The sequence below is a fragment of the Anolis carolinensis genome, chromosome 4 (assembly GCF_035594765.1).
Source record: "Anolis carolinensis isolate JA03-04 chromosome 4, rAnoCar3.1.pri, whole genome shotgun sequence".
NCBI classification, from domain to species: Eukaryota; Metazoa; Chordata; class Lepidosauria; order Squamata; family Dactyloidae; genus Anolis; species Anolis carolinensis.
The window spans coordinates 73,865,481-73,885,460 of NC_085844.1; the positions used below are offsets into that span (position 1 = coordinate 73,865,481).

General features: G+C 40.7%; 1 protein-coding gene across 3 annotated transcripts; it reads left to right on the plus strand.

Annotated features, from left to right (window-relative positions):
• The first annotated feature begins 567 nt into the window (after positions 1-567).
• On the plus strand, positions 568-19,101 carry adnp2 (ADNP homeobox 2). 3 transcript variants are annotated; one of them, XM_062980630.1, is made up of 5 exons: positions 568-916; positions 3,033-3,149; positions 10,808-10,927; positions 14,080-14,169; positions 15,282-19,101. In XM_062980630.1, the coding sequence occupies exons 2-5, from the start codon at positions 3,123-3,125 to the stop codon at positions 18,216-18,218; spliced, it is 3,174 nt and encodes a 1,057-aa protein (XP_062836700.1). In that variant the 5' UTR covers positions 568-916; positions 3,033-3,122; the 3' UTR covers positions 18,219-19,101. The 3 variants fall into 3 exon arrangements, with proteins under 3 accessions (XP_062836700.1, XP_008106982.1, XP_062836701.1); XM_008108775.3 differs by lacking the exon at positions 3,033-3,149; XM_062980631.1 differs by lacking the exons at positions 568-916; positions 3,033-3,149 and adding an exon at positions 5,245-10,314.
• Positions 19,102-19,980: the final 879 nt, after the last annotated feature.

Consider the following 19,980-nt stretch of genomic DNA (forward strand, 5'->3'; position numbering starts at 1 on the left):
TTCTAGATGGAAAGAATGGTTTACCCAAAGAAGAGCCCTCTGGGTTTGATGCCAACTTTGCAACAGTCTTTCTTAAATGACTTGGTGGCTCTTTTCTCCAATGGGAGACTCAATTTGATGACTTGGATGGGTTCCACTGACTGGAGGTTGAACAGGAGGCTTTCAAGAGGCCTGCTGATGCAAACAAGGCTCCCTCAACATTGTATGCAAACCAGCCAGAGAGCTGCATGGCCACATGACTGCATCACATGGGATGATGCAGGCAAGGCCCACCCCCCTCTGCAGTGACGTCACAACACAAAGTCACGTGGGAGCTGCCAACTTTGGGTTGGTGGAAGAGGTGCCCAGGCCCCAGAGGAGGGCAGGTGAGTGGCCCAGGTTGAGTGGCCCTCCTGGAGCGCTCCCCAGCGGCTGCACTGGGAACCCCAGCCTCTCTGAGGAGCTGGTGCTGATGGAGGGAGCCAATGGGAGCCCTGCACCTTAGCCTCTCCTCATTGGTTCACAGGCTGGGATGCAAATTAGGCGGGACGTCACTTCCTGGGACAAATCGAGCGCCATTTTCTCTTTCTCACTGGAAGGAAGGAAAGAAGGAGGGAGGAGCAGGGAGCAGGGGCTCGTGCGGTCCGCCGTCGCCTCGGCGCGAGAGCAGGGCCAAGTGGGGGATGCTCGGAGCTCGGAGGCCCTCAGCGCTGGGCCTGCAGGGCGAAAAGGTGGAGCCGGGCCGGCTGCTGAGCGAGTGAACACCAGACAAGAGGAAGAGGAGGAGGAGGAGGAGGAGGAGGAGGAGGAGGAGGAGGAGGAAGAAGACAAGGCGGCTGCAGCAGCAGCTGCAGCAGCAACCAGGCGCGCGCGCCCCTGAGGGCGGCGCCAGAGAAAGAGCGCGGGAGAGTGCGCGCGCCCCCTGCGGCCGGGGCAGGTAAGTGCAAGTCTCCTAAACAGAAGCCAGGCTCTGCAAGCAAAGAATGAGCGAGTGAGGGAGGGAGCGCGCGCGCGCCCCTCGCCCTTTCTCTCCGCGCGCTGCTGCTGCTGCTGTTGCTTCTGGGCGGAGTCCAGCTGGCCTCGCGCGCGCCTCCCCTCCCTCTTTTCTCTTTGCTTTCTCTTTGGAGAGCGCGCCAAGCGCGGGAAGGCAGGTAGGTCTTAAGCCAGGGCATGGGGCAAACTTGGGCCCTCCTTCCAAGTGTTTTGCACTTGCAACTCCCGCCATTCCTAACAGCCTCAGGCCCTTTCCTTTCCCCCCTCAGCCGCTTAAGCTGAAAGGAAAGGGCCTGAGGCTGTTAGGAATGGCGGGAGTTGCAAGTCCAAAACACTTGGACTCAAATTTGCCCATGCTTGGTCTAAGCCCTCCCACTCTCTAATTTTTCTCACTCGCCAAATTCTCCCGACACCAGGGCGGGGAAAACTTAGGAACGCTAGAATTGGGACTTTTGGAACAGGATTCAGCGTTCTGAGACAATGGTTGTGGATGCTCCTTTCTTGGAAACACATAAACAGAGGCTGGATGGCCATCTGTGGAAGATACACCATTTCTGTTCCTGGGTTATCAGTGCCATTTCCTAATGGGTTCTATCGTAAAAATATGGAATGTTTATTAAATAATAATAAACTTTATTATTAAGCTACCCTGGGGACCCAGCGGGGCCCGGGTTATTTGAAAAAGGCATTGTTTGTTTTGGGGTGTTAAATCATGTCAATTTGGTAATTTGTAACACTATTTATTAGAAAGAAGCCAGTACAGTACAGTAGAGTCTCACTTATCCAACACTCACTAATCCAACGTTCTGGATTATCCAACGCATTTTTGTAGTCAATACATCTTGATATTTTGGTGCTAAATTCGTAAATACAGTAATTACTACATAGCATTACTGCATATTGAACTACTTTTTCTGTCAAATTTGTTGTATAACATGATGTTTTGGTGCTTAATTTGTAAAATCATAACCTAATTTGATGTTTAATAGGCGTTTCCTCAATCCCTTCTTATTATCCAACATATTCACTTATCCAACATTCTGCCGGCCCGTTTATGTTGGATAAGTGAGACTCTACTGTATTTCTTGTGTTCCCATTAGAAAATGCATAAGGATGTGGGTGAACTGCAATTCCCCAAAACCATGTGCCTATCACCTCACACCCCACCAGTATACAAAGTTGGCAATGTTGGGTCTGTGTGCCAAGTGTCCAGATCCAACATTGGCTGCGTTCAGTGCTCTGTGGATAAGGGTGAACTATTAACACTCTGATGCCAAGGTCAATTACCCCAAAGTCCACCAGTATTCAGAGTTGGCAGTGTTGGGTCTGTGTGCCAAATTCGTTCCGGGTCCATTGTTGGTGGGGTTCAAAGGGTTCACGGAATACAGGTGAACTATAACTCCCAGAGTTCAAGGTCAGTCACATCCAAAGTCCATCAGTATTCCCAGTTGGCCATGTTGGGTCTGTGCCATGTTTGGTTGAGATCCATCATCAGATGGGTTCCGTGTTCTCTGACTATGGGTGGACTATTAGGTCCTGGATGCTAAGGTGAACCACCCCCAAACCCTGCCATGTCTGTGTGCCAAGTTAGTTCCAGGTGCATTGTTGGTGGGTTTCAGAGTGTTCTTAGATTGCAGGTGAACTATACATTCCAGTCCCTACAACAATCATCGTGAATTCTCCCCAAACCTTTCAAATATGTTCAAGTTGCTGATCAATTCCTCTGTTTGCTGTGTGCCATAGGAAAGGCTTAAGGGAGAGGCAGTGGGTGGGGTCATGCAAATAGAAAGAAAAAGGATCACTGGGATGTGCTCGCTGTAACCTGCAATGTCCTGGGAGGGAGTGACTTGGTGACTCCTCAGCACTGGGAATTATAGCCTGTTTGTGGAGGCCGGAGGCTGGCTGTGTGAGTAGATACCTGTGCCTCATACAGATTTTCACTTTTATTATGTGTATAGGTAGATAGATGTGTGTAATGTGATATATTATGTTTATGTTTTTACATTTTGGTTATTATTAGTTATTATAAGTTTATATTAATGTTCAGTGTGTTGTTGAAGGCTTTCAAGGATGGAATTACTGGGTTGCTGTGAGTTTTCCGGGCTGTATGGACATGTTCCAGAGGCACTCTCTCCTGGCATTTGGCATTTATGGCATGCATCCTCAGAAGTTGTGAGGTATGTTGGAAACTAGTCAAGGCATTGCAGACTAACTCAACCATAGAAGTCAGTCATAGCAGAGCACTTGATAAACCAACCTGGACATATATTAATTGAGAACACAGAAATGCTGGACCACTCTAATAACCACAATGTCAGACTACATGAAAATTGAAATTCACAAGCATGTAGACAACAGAAAAGAGGAAACCATGAAAATGAACAAAATCTGGCTACCAGTATTAAAAAACTCTAAAGTCAGGACAGTTAATAAAGAGCAACACTAAAAAAGGGGAATTCCAGACAGGAAACTATCAGCGCCAGCTAACACCTCCTAACAAAGGAATTCCCCGGCAGGAAGCAGCCAGGCTTTGAAGCTCAAAGGCTATTCAGTGCTAATCAAGGTGGCCAGTTGAAACATTCACACCTGCCTCAAACAAGAGTTCTTTCTCCCACCCTGAACATTCCACAATTATATAAACCCCACTTGCCTAGTTTCCAGTAGACCTCACAACCTCTGAGGATGCCTGCCATAGATGCAGGTGAAACATCAAGGAAACTCACAGCAACCCTATATTGATATTGTTTTATTTATTCTGTTGATTATTGGTTGTTGTCTGTTTTATATGCCATTGAATGCCACTTTTGATGGAAACCGCCTTGAGTCCTTTCTGGGAGATAGGGCAGGTTACAAATAAAGTCATCATTGTTATCCTCCTCTTCCTGTCTTTATTTTTATCCCGCTGCATCTCCCCATAGGGGACTTGGAGCGGGTAACGTCATAAAAGGCAAGTATTCAGTGCCAACAAATAAATACATGCATGCATAACCTAATAAAACATTTAAAAACATAACAATTCAATCATTTAAAAACTATAATTAAGCAATGCAACAATTAAATTGCAAAAAAATTGTTTTGGCAAGACATCCTGCAGCACATTTTGTGATCGTTTTTCAATGAATATTTCATCAAATCTCAAGCAATTCAGAATGGCTTATGGCAGCCACAAACACCTAGTTTCTAGAGTATAACAAGGACTTTCAAGGTATGGAAGTCATTGCTACTAGTCATCTGTTGGAGTGCTTTGAATGCGATTTCCTGCTGCTTGGCAGGGGGTTGGACTAGATAGCCCACGAGGTCTCTTCCAGCTCTATGATTCTAAGGAACAGAATTCTTTAAAAAAAAATTGTTACATAGTTTTATAGTTAGTTTTGCCATAAAACCAATCCATCCATTTTCAATGGTTTCTCATACAGCCGGCCCTCTGTATCTGCGGATTCAAACATCCAGGGCTTTAAAAACACACCCAAACACAACACCTGGATTTTGCCAATTTATAAAAGGGACACCATTTACTATGCCATTGTGTGTACAGTAAACTCTCAGTTAACCAGCATCTATTGGGATGTATGTAATTTGGTTGCTTGAGAGTTACTATAAAAATAGGCTTAAGTAATATTTCACCTTACACTATACCATAAATTCTGTTTTGACTTGATATTTATATTGAAATACAGTCATTAAAACAAGATGAAGACAAAGGCAAACTTTTACTGTATTATCAAAACAGCTTTGTGAATACACTTTTATTTCTTTGAGATATATATATATATATATATATATATTTTGCCAGTTGCCAGAGTTTTGGTTAACTGAGAGTCTACCATAATGGGACTTGAGCATCACAGATTTTGGTTTCTCCAGGGGTCCTGGATCTGAAGCCATGGCATGATCCACAAATGGGAAAGCCCTTCAGGGATTGATACCATGAATAGTTGAATTTAATCCAAAATAACCATGGTCTTGGATTATGGTACTTTGCATAACTAAAGTCCCATAATCTCTAGTCATCATACAGTTGAGTGTATGATGACCAGAGATTATGGGACTTCAGTTATGCAAAGTACCATAATCTCCTCCTAAGGCAAATAAATGACTTCCTTTTAGTGGTGGTATGTGTTCTTCTGTAAGCTGGCTGTAGAACATTTTTTGATGGTTGGCCTATACTAATTCCATAGATATTGTCATCGGCATAAATAGACTCGATCATCATGATAACTCATGATCATCAAGAAGACAGAACAAAGAAGTATCAATGTTAAGGTTATTTGAGGCAGGCAGTGGTTTTTAGTCCATCGTAGTGAGGCTATCAAGCTCTCTGTGCTGGGTCACCTTTGTTGTATTAACCTTTTCACCTTTCTAGTGTATGTATCTGTCAACAGTGTTTTAATAGAAATCTTAAGAAACTAGAACAGTCTTTAAAAAATCTGATACATCAGTTACTGTAGTCTTCTCTAGAAATTTTCCAAGTTTTGTAGAAGATCTATAATTACACGGATCTGTGGCTGGCATCTTCAGATGATCTGATGGTAGTCAAGCAAGTGGAGTTTATATATCTGTAGAATGTCCAGGGTGGGAGAAAGGACCAATGTCTGTTAACCCGGTGTGAAGGCTGCAATTAGCAAACTAGATTTTTTGTGTGTGTTGAGTTGGATCCACCCATTAACATGTGAGTAAGGCATCTGTCTAGAAGTATCCTGGCCTTTGTTCCCTTTGAATTGTTTACTGCCTAGAGACATCCTTTATCTAGGTTATGTTCACGTATCCATGATTGCTTGCTGCCTGGAGCCATCTTATGTCTGTGTGGTGGTCTTTAGTAACTGTCTTGATTCTGGTGTTTTTCAATACCGATAGTCAAAATTGGTTCATTTTCATGGTTTCTTCCTTTCTGCTGAAATGGTCTGTTTGCTTTTGAATTTCAATGGCTTCTCTGTGTAGTTGGACATAGTGGTTGTCAAAGTGGTCCAGAATTTCTGTGTTCTCAAATAATATTCTGTGCCCAGCTTGGTTTATCATGGGTTCTGCTACTGCTGATTTTTCCGGTTGAATCAGTCTGCAGTGCCCTTTGTGTTCTTTGATTTATGTTTAGGCCACTACTGCATTGGGTGGTATTTCACAATATGCTTTGTATGTGAAAAGCTATCAGCGTAATCTTTGGCTGAATGGGAAACCTCAGGCTCTGTGGTGAAATCTGGCTCACCTGGGATCTCTCAGAAAGTTATGCCATCTTTGTCGAGGTACCACTGAAACTTGGAATCATAGAGTTGGGAGGAACCACAAGGGCCACCCAGTTCAACCCCCTGCCATGCAGGAATACACAATTAGTTAGTATTTTCCCAGATTTCGTACTTTTCCCTCATTGTACACATCTAAAATGCATCTCTAAAGGCTTTGATACTGACTGGAAGAGCTTTAAGATAAAAATATGCTGACATTTTTGGTCCCAGCCTTTTGCTTCCCTGTGGACATCAGGCTGAAAGTTTTGACTTTTTTATTTTAAAGAAGCTTTGGTAACAAAGAGGAAAAAGATGTCTGCTTACTTGGAACAGACAGAACAAGGTTAGGTGGGTTAGGTGGTTTAGTCCAGGGCTTCTTAAACCTTTTCCACCTGTGACCCCTTTCTCCCGAGAAAGATATATGTTTATATAAGATAGGTATAAAAAAAAACTACTGATAATAAATGGGCATTTCCAAGATTTGCTAAACAGGCTGATTTCCTTTTTTTATGAAGTACAGCTAAAGTATTTTCTCCAGAGCCCATTGTAAATACTGCATGTAAATTTACAACTGTGATTTTACAAAACAGTGGGGCAAGATATAATGTGCTAAAATAACCATCATCATCATTACCAGACTGCGGTGTAGTTGTTTATTGTTTACTTGGTTGAGAGGATAATGATGTGTATTTCTGTAATAATGTAATTTCTGTTTTTTAGCCATTTTTTTGCTAATCTGAGTTCCACTTGTGGGAGAAATGCCAGATGATGATAATAACAACAATAATAATAATAACAACAACAATTACAGTGAAAGCAATAACAAAGTAATAAATGAAAATATAGAAAATTGAATATAATGCAATTAATATATCAAACAGAGAAGAAAATATGTAAGATTTTATTAAAGGAATGTATGGTCTCCTAACAAATCCTTTAACAATGTAGAGATACATGAGGAAATATGGGATAATAAAAACAGAGTTCAATAGAAAATGAAAAATATGCATATCTACCCAGATTGAAGTATTCAGAATCACCTTATGCAAAACCTGGAGTTAGGGATATATAATGAAGTGCCAAGTTTGAAATCAGTTAATTGATTTAAAGTGATGAGAACAAAAAAAATTGTAAAGTGTTACAAAAGATTTCTCTACATTGGAAAAACTGGCTTTAAAATGAAAAGAAATGTAAAGATGGCCATAGTGAGGCAAAAATACCACCTTCACATATCTGGTTATATAACAGGCAACAATGTCTGCCTTTCTGTCATACAAATGCTGTTGCTAGGTGACAATCCAGTGATCCTTTGTGATGTCACTAGATAGGCATTTGCTAAGTGAAGGATTGGCTGTTGCTAGGCAAAGTTGTCCTCTGATGTCACTAGAAAAGGTGACGTGTATGAGGGGAAGGGAAGAAGGAAGGAAGGAGAGAGCCACAAAGGGAACCATGTTGTAATAGAAACATTTGTTAGATAGAAATGGCACAGCATTTCTAGTCATAGAGAAAATACTGTTTGATGAACGTGTGAGATATTGTTAGCACCTGGGTAATGACAGTGAATGTCATGATGGGGTTGTGGTAATGGCTGAGTCATAACCATATGAGGTATATTGCAAAAGGGTTGCATCAGCCAGTGTCCTTAACTGATGACCTATCAGCAGGTGGCTATATAAGGAGGATTAAAGAATCCATCTTTCTCTCTCCTGTGTGACTCAGTCATGAGTATCTACCTATTCTGTATATGACTATTTGATTACTCTGATTGTTTGCAAAGACAGGTCTCAATGAGGATCTGTGTATCCTAATTGTAAATTTGTATGTATTGCAACCGTGGAGACTAAAGCCTCCAGATATTTTGGGTGAACACCTAGATCCATGAGTTTATTAAACAGTGTGTAGATAAGGTCAGATGCTGGCAGTTGGACTCTGCTAATAGACAGGCTGAAGCATGTTTTTGCTATAAAAACTACTGTATTTTTGCTTGCTTCTGGGACACTTGCTATCCATCTTGCAACAGTTCAGGGAGGTCATGATTTAGAAACTATAAATTATTTCAGCATCCCACCACAACATTATGAGATCCACTCAGAGTTAGAGGAGGGAGAACGGCAGGGAAAGGAAAGGAAGGAATGGTAAAAGGAAGGGAAAAGAGAAGGAAGGGGGGCGGAGGAAGGAAGTGGGAAAAAGTATGGGGGAGAAGAAAAAGAAGGGCAGGGCTTTAGCACAGCTGCCTAATTACCAGCAGCAGTAGATCTCTACTGACCGAAAGGTTGGCAGTTTGAAGCCTGGGTTGGGGTGAGCATCCAACCTTCAGCCCAGCTCACTGTCCACCTAAGCAGTTTGAAAACAGCTGTGCGTAGAGAAACCAGGCATCGCTTAAGCGGGGAGGTATTTTACAGCACCATAAAAAAGGAAATACCAGAAATGCTGCGATCAAAGAACATGAGGAAAAGTTTGTGATCAAGGGCGTGTCATCATAGCAGATGGAGTGACAGCGCCCCCTGTGGCAGGAATTGAACACAACCTCCAGGATTCCGAAGTTGGAAATAGTTGTCTGTCCTGTATGTCTAACGGCATTGAATGCTTGCCATGTATTTTTTCTGTGATGTGCCCTGAGTCCCCTTCGGGGTGAGAAGGGCAAAATATAAATGCTATAAATAGTAATAAAACAATACAGGAATGAGACACTTGGGCAACGCCAGGTAGATACGCTAGTACTCTAATATGATATGATCTGGCAGTAGCTGACCAAGAGATCTGCGGGATTATAGTTGTTACCTCTGGATAACTCTCAACCCAATGTGTGGCTGCTGTAAAAAAGACAAATTCCAAGATGGAACACAGCATAATGCTATTATTGCATATGAATCCATGCTCTGGCCACCATTGGAATACTGTGTACAATTGTGGTCATCACATTTAAAAAGAAAGATTGAAAACATGCTAAACAGGGTGACCAAAATGGCCAAAGGCTAGGAGAAAACTGCCTATGAGCACAGTTTGTAATGTTTTGAACCATTTATCTTAGAAAATGGCAAGTAAGGGGAGGTGTCATAGAAATGTAATAGAAATAGCTATAATAGAAATAGAGGGAGAAACAAATATGTCAAGAGGAAGGCTCATAAAGCAAACCCTTGTCGGGACCGCCTTCTATCTGGAAATTTATGTCCTCACTGCAAAAGACCATGCAGATGCAGAATAGGTCTCTGCAGTCATTTGGGAACCCACCGCCAAGTCTACACTTGGAAGACAATCATATTCAGCCACAGGTGATAGCCCATGATGAAATGAATGGAAATTTATAAAATTCCAGTTAATCTACCCAAGGTCATGTATCAAAATTGAATGATGGGAAATTATGATTTTGCCAGTGTGGATAATTGTAAAATGGAACTGGGAAGTTAATGAAGGATGGGGCTCCTAGATAGGATGGGTGTGTACAGTAGGTGCTTGATATCCATAGGGGATTGATTCTGGGACCCCTCGCAGATGCCAGCAAATGTGAATGCTGTGGTTCCTATTAAAAATAGAACAGTGACAGAGGTAGAATGCAATTGGATTTATGTTCTACTAGGACACATTCCATAGACAATGGGTTGGCCACCACATGAACAGAATGTTTTTCCATTCTGCTCTAGTATCCTTTATTCTTAAATTGGACAAAAGGTTTTTTGTTATTGTGTCAGAAGTGACAATGGCCGGGCTTTGGAGGTGCCACGACCCCCCTGTTCTTGTTTCTTCTTTCTCATTCCCTTCTTCCTTTTTATTTCCTCCCCTTCCCTTCTCCAGCTTTGAGAGGTGCTTATAATGTCTCCATGGTTCCTTCCTTCCTCCTTTCCCCTCTTAGATATGTCACCTTTCTTTCCCAGTGACATCACAGACAACCACTTTGCCTAGTAACAGCCAGTTTTTCACTTAGCAGCAATCAATTCAGTGACATCACAAAGGGCCACTGGACTGTCACCTAATAAGAGCCTTTGTGGTACAGACAGACTTGCATACTTTGACTTTTAGATAGATAGATAGTGTCTTCTGATTCCCACCAGTGACCTGAAAGCACATATGCATGCGTTGAATAGCATGGGCGATAAAATAGAGCCTTTGGGGATTCCACGGGCTAATGGTAAATAAGCTGAACTATCATCTAGCATCATCTTCGGGGCTTACCTGTTCAGGAAGGAAAAGGGGCATTGTAAAACACTTGTCTTCAAGTCCCATCCCAGCGAGGCAGCCTAGAAGGATACTGTGATTGATAGTAATAAAAACCACCTACAGGTTCAGCCAATTTAGGAAGTCCCCGCAATTCTTATCCATGAATGCCATCAGTGCAGCTCTCTTTCTGAATGTATAATTATTGTATTACAATTTCTTACAAATGCTTACAATTCCATAGTCTGCCATAAATAGTGTGAATTGGCTGTAAAAGTAATATACAGAGTTTCCATAAAGTCTCTTTACCATTTAAATGATAAAGAGGCTTTATGGACGCTCTGTATAAATAGTGTCCATGATTGCTAAAATAAGCATTAAACATGTCAAAATCGTAAGCCACAAAAATCAGATTTAGTTTTTTAAAAAGAAAATGGTACTTACACTGTTGTTTCCTTTTTTTATAGGCAGAATTCAACATGTTCCAGATTCCTGTACAGAATCTTGATTGTATAAGAAAGGCTCGAAAGAAAGTGAAGCGGATTCTTGTGGATATTGGACTTGATAGCTGTCGGGAGTTAATTCACGTAAAGAAATATAATCAATTTAACTGAGTGTTTTTGTTGTTGTGAAATCATATTTTGAATTTGTAAATGCAGGAAAATACTATAATGCAATCGCTCTGTAGTGATCTTTCTATTAATAGCATCTTTGATTTTTTTGAGGAATTATGCATTGAAAAGATATGCAAAAAACCTCCAATTGCTTCTCCATAATTCCCCATTTCAGATGACTTTATTTTGCCTCAGACTACAGAAAAATGGGTGTAATTCTATGTGTCAGGAAAGAAGAGAACTTGGAGTTTGGCTTTGCATTATGTGCGAGCCAGCTCATTAACTGCAGGATTTGGGGGTGTAAAGTGGTAATTCAAGCTGTGTTTGTGGAATTGAAGCACTACCCAAAAGAGAGGATGCAGTAAGTGGGTGTCTTTATTACCCACAATGCCTAGAATGAAGTAGGTAAAAATGGAAGGCAAAGAAGCACCAACATTAGATTGACTAAGAAAAGAGTATGTGTGAGAGTTTTGTAAAAAGATTCTGTAAAATCTATAAAATGGACACATATATACTTAGTATTTGTAAATTTCCCCACCAGGAATATAGTCCACAGATTCCTTTGAGATATGTTTCCTTGGAAGGAAGCACAGCTGTGAAAGATTTCAGGCATTCAAAATAGCACAATGCAGTACTAGGGTGAGGGAAGATTTTTGAGCATGCAGGCTTCTGATTTCCATACTTTCCTCTTGCATGATTGAGTTACGTATCCTCTCCTTGCCTCTCTTGAGCAACCTCAATCTGGATCACTGTTTCAGTGATGTTTTTCCACAAACTACCTGATCTTCAGCAATACAATAGGAGAAAGTAAGTGTGGGCTGCACAATCTATAGCAGAGGGTAGTCTGCTGGCCTTGCTGTGATAAGACCACTCTATTGTGAACTAATGTAGCTAGGGCAAGGATGTCACATTCAATTTAATCAAGGGCTACATCAGCCTCATAGTTGCCTTCAGAGAGCCATTGAATTCATGGACGGAGAATCTGGATACAGAGGAACCCAACTATATTTTTACATAATGATTAGTGTTTTTAGTTTTTACCCATTTTGGGTTCCCAGATGTTACTGAATAACAGCTCCTATACTTTTTGATAATCTATTATGTACTGTGATGGTACATGCTTTAGTTCAGGGGGTTTCAAACTCTGCTCTGTGGAGCCCTTGGGGCTCCACGAGTGATAGTCTGGGGCTCCGTGGTGTCATGCTGCTTCCCGCCTCCTCCTCTTTCCTCCTCCTCCCAGGAAATACAGGGAAATTAAAGTTTGGAGCTGCTGGGACACAGGCTCTTTCTCCCCTGCCTCCCTTGTTGCCCACACACTTTTCCTTGCCATCCAGACCCCTCCCCTTCACCTTCTATGCTTCCAAAACTCTATTTCCCTCCCATTGTTTAGGGAGTGCTTTGAATGTGCTTTTCCTGCATAGCAGAAGGGAGTTGAATTGGATGTGCCTATTACTATTGCTACTAGGAGCCTCCGGTGGTTCAGTGTGTTAAAGCGCTGAGCTGTTGAACCTGCAGACCGAAAGGTTCCAGGTTCAAACCCGGGGAGCGGAGTGAGTGCCCACTGTTAGCTCCAGCTTCTGCCAGCCTAGCAGTTCGAAAACATGCAAATGTGAGTAGATTAATAGGTACTGCTCCGGCAGGAAGGTAATGGCGGTCCATGCAGTCATGCCGGCAACATGACCTTGGAGGTGTCTACGGACAACGCCGGCTCTTCGGCTTAGAAATGGAGATGAGCACCAACCCCCAGAGTCGGAAACGACTGGACTTAATGTCAGGGGAAAACTTTACCTTTACCTTTTTATTACTACTACTACTATTACTACAGAGACAGGATTGCCATCTGCCAGGGTTGCTTTGTTCCTTTCCTGTATGACATAAGGGGTTGACTGGATGGCTTCTGGCGTTGCTCCTATTATTATTAATATTACTACTATTACTACTACAAAGGCTGAACAGCCATCTGTTGGGTTTTTTTTCTCAATTAGTTCACACAAACACTCTCCATCCATCCGCCACTGGCCCGACCCGTCTGTCAAATTTCACGCGATGAGGCCCTCGTGTCCAAAAGTTTGTCCAACTCCTCACCTAGGGAAGCCAGAATGGCTCCTTCCCTGTTGTCCTTCCAGCGGCAGGCTAAAACATTTTTATTCAGGCAGGCTAATCAAGAAGGTTTTTAAGATCAAATAAGTGGGTGCTGTGGTTTTTAATTTTGGATATGTGTTTATGAATTTAAATTGAATTTAAAAAAATACCCATGATATTTAATCCTGTTTTAATGTTTGCATATTTGTATATTTTAAATTGTATTTTTTTTTAATGTAAACTGTTTTGAGTCTCCTTGTTGAGAGAAAAAATAGGGTATAATTAAACATAATAATAATAGCAGTAGTTATGGTAAGGAGAGCTGTTATTTGATGAATGTCCATTTTTTTACCATACATTTAGAATTTGTGATGTTGTATTATATTGTCATGTATTTTTTAATACAAGCAAACAAATCTGTCACAGTACTTTATTGATACTGAGTCCCAGTATAATAAGGACATGGGTCTTAGAACTTTATAAATCTTAATATATGTAAATAACATACCTTTCAGATACAGCGAAGACAGTATGTGCAGTTCACTCTTGAGTCTCAGTTCTTCTTGGAACATTGAGGAATCTTACTTGAGAAATATCTTGATCATTTATTTCACTGCTTTTATATCTCATAAAACTTAGAATAGGTAGCCTTCTGTGTTCTTGACAGTTAGAGGGCCACACTTCCCCCATGCCTCTGACTCCCTTCCGCCCTGCAATTTTTAAACTAGGTTTTTGTTATTTCCATTGAAAGCAATTGCACTATTTTTGTCCTTTGTTGTAAGACCCATAAGGTAAGGTGCCTTCTTGTAAATCAGGGCATCCCTTTTTACTTTGAGGGGAAACAGTCCTTAATTCTGAGAGGGTGCAGGTTTTTAAGGATTTCATTTTTCCCATCAGTTTTAAAAGATTTGTTATTGGCATTTTTCTATGATAATTTGGATTTGAAATCAGTGTTTATGAATACAATAATATTATTTCAATTAACTGTATAAAATGGCATTTTCCCAATTATATGCTGTTCTTACAAGACTGTTTCTTCTTAGACACTGAAACGTTTTGATCCAGGAGAAAAATATTTCTACAACACTTCATGGAGTGATGTGTCTCATTTGGAGCCTGTGACTAAAAGACGAGTATGTATATTCACTATAATTTTCAGAAGACTATCTTTCAAAAGGTTATCTATTATTTACAGAGCTTGCTTATTTGAAGCCAGAGTGTTGGGCATACTTTTGGGACCTTTAAGAAACATTTTTGCTGTGAGCAGTTGATCCATTGCGGTACTTTGTTTATTTTAATATGTCTTCTAGAGCGGTAGTCAAAGCAGTCTTCAAAAACCTTAAGTTATAAACATGTACTGCATAATGTAAAAACAGTTAAAATCATATAATGCATTTTAAACTCAATTAAAAACATCCAAAAATTTAAATATTTTATATATCTTTTAATTTTTGGATGTTTTTAATTGAGTTTAAAATGCATTATATGTGTTATAAAGGTCTGCTTAAATCAAAATGTCTTTGTCATTTGGCAAAAGAAAGATTTTATGCAAACAAAATTATGGGATAATTTCATGAAGTCAGGTGCACAGCTTCCAAGATATCCTGATTGATCATGGAAGTTAAGCAGGACTAGCCCTGGAGAGTACGTGTATGGGTGGCTTCATGTCAGTGCCAGGTGTTGCTAGAGGAAAGAAGTCTGATTTTCCTTGCCTAAGAAAATCCTTTGAAATTCATTGGATTGCAGCTTGAAGGCATATGTATAAACAAATGTGAAACAGTTGCATTGCTGGTTTGTCTGTGTGGTTTTTGTGACTCGCAGATAGGTCATGTGTGCCTGTACGGTACATAATTTGGAACCTTATAGATCATTATATAAATGTTTTGGTGGTAGCCCCACCTACCTTCTATACCACTAGATAGGATCCTTACCACTTAATTCCTCAGTTTCCTTTTGTCCACTGCTACAGCAAGACCATTAGAAACATTTGCTAGGTTATTGTTCTAGAAACGCATGCAAGTGAATATGTAGAACTGTAGCTTTTTATAAAACCTTATCTATTAGTCCCAGTAGATCTAAATGGTCTTGGACCTCACTTTGAAAAGCAGGATATACATTCAACAATTTAATAAAGAACAGTCTTGGAGGAACTTTTCTAGTTAGTAAGGCAGTGGTATCTTTTAGTACTTTCATGCATTTTGTGAATGTTTGCTGAAGCAGTTGTTGTCTTTTACTTGTTTTGCAGAGATACAGAACAAATCCATTTTGCTGTAGCCTGTGCAAGTTTTCATCAAAATATCTTTGTTCTTTCAAAAATCACTTGAATCGTTGCCATGAAGATGAAAGGGACCAAGAAGTACTTGTCTCTTGTCCAGAATGTTCATTTGCTTCTCATTCCAAAAAAGTGGGAAAACATCTCCGGATGTTTCATTCCAAGAAAAAAATACAAAACTATAGCGTGAGTGGTGGCATGAGACAGTTCCGAAATGATGCAGTAAACTTTGTATGTCAGAAATGCCAGTTTACAGACACACTGTATTACAATACAAAGAAACATGTGTTCGTAACCCACTTCCAGAACGTATTGAGCACATATTTTGAAGAGAGGACTGATGAAAGTGAAGAGAATTATATTGATCACTACTGTAAACAGTGCAATGCTTTTGCAAACAGTCGAGATTCTTTAATATATCATATTTTGACATCAGAAGTCCACAGAGACCTGGAAAACCTACTGCGGCCTAACATTTTGGTACAGCCAAAGAAATTAAGTCATGCAAAGTCACTGCAGATGATCAATATTGCTCCTAAACCTTCCACAGCCAAGGCCGCTTCACCTGGCTCAGCAGGGCCATGTGCTTCCACATCATGTGTTCCGCTTTCACTCCCACCACTCCATCAGAATCCAAATATGATGTCAACAAAAGGAATTCAAAACACAGTTGGACCACTGAGTGTTTCAAGTGCCTCTTGTAATCTTCCCCATAATTCACCTTTAACTTCAGTTGCTCAATCACGTCTTGCACTTATGTCTGGATCCCACCCAGGAGATCCAAATCATACATCTGCAGTTTCCCAACAAGTTTTTGTTTCCCATCGGTTCCCCCTAAAACAGCCTGCAAGGCCGGGAGTTTTCTGTCTCAACCAGTCTGCAGGGGCGATAGGTAGAGCAGTTCCTCCGGGGCTCATTTCATATCCTCATTCTGTCCGGCCTAGTCTACTTTCTGTTAATCAGTCAGTGCGGACAATTCGCAATCCCATGGGTACTCAGCCAGCTGGATCTCTGAACAGAACCACTATGCCCATAAATGGGCCTTCTTCACCAGGGATCCTTGCTGTAAATCGGCCTGTTGGTAGTTTGAACAAGTCCAGTGCTGCAGGGGTTCTTCCAGTGACCCAGACAGTTTCGCCAGGTGTTCTTCAGTTTAATCATCCTGGCACACCAGGTGTTCTTCCAGTAAACCAACCAGTTAGACCTGGGATTCTGCAGTTTAACCAGCCTATAGCACCAGGAGTTCTTCCTATGAACCAGCCAAACAGACCAGGAGTTTCTCAGAATCCTTTACTCACTGGAGGACCATTACTTAGACAGTTAATTCCAACTGGAAAGCAAGTTAATGGGATCCCCACGTACACCCTTGCGTCTGTTTCAGTGGCTTTGCCTGGTCCACCTAGTAGTGGGGCTACAACTGTTTCACCACCTCAGATGCCAGCTCATCTGATGCCATCTACCCCAGCTTCTCAGGCTCCAGCTACTGTGCCGTCTTCTGCTATAACAACTCCTTCCACTGATGTCTCCGCCAAGATGAAGCTGTCTCCTACTGCCATTAGCCTAGCCCTCAAACAGGCTAAGCAATGGAAAACATGCCCAGTTTGCAGTGAGCTTTTTCCGTCAAATGTCTATCAGGTGCACATGCAAGTAGCTCACAAATTCAGTGCAGCAAAGGTTGCCTGTGAAATAGACAAAGTTGCAGCTTATGCACCTTTTTTGAGGTGGCTTAAAGATAAGACTGTCCGATGTTTTTCTTGTAAATGTTTTTTATCTGAATCAGAGCTTATAAAACATATTTTTACACATGGCCTAACTTGCTTGTTCTGTACACATATTTTCCATGACTTAAAATGCCTTGTGGACCACACTAGAGCTGTACATAAAGGAAAGAAGAAACTACATGCCAATTATGATGACAAAGGATTTCAACTTGAGAGTGATTCTGAAGGTGACCTTTTGTTTCCCCATTTTGACTTCAGTATAACTGCAAAAGAAGAACTTTGTGAAAGAGAAGTGTACCTAGCACTCCTAGCTGGGGTAAATTCAAGGACCCTTATTCCTCTATACATCAAACTACAACATGAGGGGGCTGAAATGGACAAGGACAATAAGGTGGTGTCAACTTGCCCCTTTTGTTATAGTACTTTTACTAGTACAACTGCCTATGAGATCCATTTGAAGGATAGGCACCACATCATGCCAACTGTACATACTATATTGAACTCTCCTGGTTTCAAGTGCATCCACTGCTGTGGTGTATACACTGGCAACATGACTCTAACTGCTATTGCTGTGCATTTACTCCGTTGCCGAAGTGCCCCAAAAGATAGTACATCAGCCGTGAAGCTGCCGCTTGAACTCAGTGTCAAAAAAGAGCCTCTGCCTGTGAATGGTGAGAAGCATGAAGCATCTTCTTCAGCCAAAAGGAAACAATCTGACCATCTTTACGCTGCTGCAGGAAATCAAAGGAGTGATAGCCAGCCATTCCTGATTGTAAATAGTGATATGGCCCAATTTCCAATAAAGGACATGAATTTTATGCCTTTGAAAAGACAAAAGACAGATCATAAGGCTGAAACTAAAGGACAGTTTTCACTTGAGGATCTCCATATATTGGCGTTAAATCCAAAGCCATTCCAACATAGCTCAAATGAAGCTCAAAAACGATTTCTTGCAGATTATTTTCACAAGAATCCATATCCCACTAAGAAGGAGTTGGAATTACTATCGTCTATATTCTGCGCATGGAAAGTTGATATTGCATCATTTTTTGGAAGAAAGAGACACACCTGCCTAAGGGCAATAAAACATCATCAGCCATCTGTGCTTCTGGGCTTTAATATGTCTGAACTTAAAAATGTAAAGCACAGTTTGAATTTGAAACATGTATCAGAAGATGTGCAACTATAAAAAACAATCTTATGGTCTGCAAGAAATATTACTTATTACTTCAGCAATTCTCTCAATTTAGTTTCTTGTGACATTAAGATATTAGTAAATGATGGCCACATTTGCGCAAAACTATAAAACAGAATTGCAGGGAATTCTGGCTTATTGTTCCTGAGCAGTATACTAGTGCATGGTGTGCGGTCTTTTGGATGTAGTAACCAGGAACTCTCGGGGAAGGAAAATGCTAGCCTTATCCCTGACCTTTGGCTTGTTTCCCTCCAGACAGACTAGAAATACTAGGGTTTTTTTTTTTTTTGGTTTTTTTTAAAGTAGACGCTGGCATGTTGGGGAATAGCCTTACTCAAACATTAGGAATGAAGTTGAAAGCAAGCAGGAGGATAAGAGTTGCATTTCAAGATTCCCGATCACGTGGAAAGGCATTCCATTTCAAATGGGTTGCTTGTTCATTCAAGAGTGATGAAAATAGGATGGAGGGGCTGGGACTCATGTACAAAGAGTTGTAGTTGAGGTGCCATACTAAAAATATTTGTGGCAAGTTTCTGTTTTCTATAGCTGCTCCTATTTTGAAAGGAAGCACAATAGACAGGACCAGGAAACATGCACCAAGCACACTGCTCTTGAAAGTTAATGTAATACAAAAGCTGTCAATGCTTCATTTAAGTTTGAACAATTGTTCATTGTGGCAGTGGGGTAAGGTATAGTATAATTGAGGCTGTCTCTTTAAGTTTGTTGTGCAGTTTATTCGACCCATGTTTTTTTAAATAAAATATAGTAGTGGAAGACATCCAGGTATTTTTAACGTACCAGTTGTATTTACAAATGCAAGTTTTGGTCAAAGCTCAAACCTGGTAAGACAGTTATAATAAAAATCCTACTCTTTTAATATGTTGGCTTCCAATCTGATTTTCATATTGCCCTCTAAGCCTCCCCACTTCTATATAATGTACTGGTGAAGTAATACCAAGTGTAACAGTCATACTAATTTTTTTTTAAAAAAACAACAATACTGCTTCCATTACAGTGCCACACATCAGAGGATGGTTTGCAAACACTTCCAAAACATCTCCTTTTTCCAGTAAGTCATTCTGAAGGGATTATGCAAAAAGTTGAATTCCTTTTTCTAACATTCTGTTTGACTTTTCCAGTATTGATTTGCTGCTCAATATACAGTAAAAAGTGATATCTAGGAGGGATCACTTCTTTTTTGCAGGGGAACACCCTGGTCCCAATGTATGCCATTCTAGGAAGCAGTTGGCATTGTTTACAAAGGATTGCTAGGTCCTGGCAAGCATGCCCAAAGCAAAACGTTTGCGTATCATGTAACATGTCTGTGTGTGCCTATGCAGCTTGTATCTGGAGTGTGGGATCAATTATAAACTCTTCAACATTGCCCGTGTAGGAAGATCTTGCATTGGCCCTTGGGCTCATATATGAAATAGAATGTGTGAAACTCATTTGCATTGTCCTGAAGCTATTTAACTGATTTAAAGTGCCAAGTAATTTTTATCAGTGTTGACTAAAAACTATCAGTATTATTGCAAAAGTTAAATAATTGGAGAGGTTAAACAACTCTTTTGTCCTAAATTAAACAAAAGCATAAGCAGATATTTTTTATAAAGAGAATAGAGCTGAGTGGTAAATTTTGTTCTTGCTGTTATTTCTGGACATTGTTGGTTTCCGCACTCCCCAAATTAAAAAAACAAATGGTTGATTCCAGTAGACAAAATCGTTCTATTTAACATAAATCAAAACGATTACTGTA

Bases quoted from the DNA above. Each gene is read 5' to 3' on its own strand.
- adnp2 (XM_062980630.1), top strand. From the start codon at position 3,123: ATGGCATGCATCCTCAGAAGTTGTGAG. The intron at 3,150-10,807 runs GTATGTTGGAAA...CTTTTTTTATAG, and splicing joins GCATCCTCAGAAGTTGTGAG to GCAGAATTCAACATGTTCCA. The intron at 14,170-15,281 runs GTATGTATATTC...CTTGTTTTGCAG, and splicing joins AGCCTGTGACTAAAAGACGA to AGATACAGAACAAATCCATT.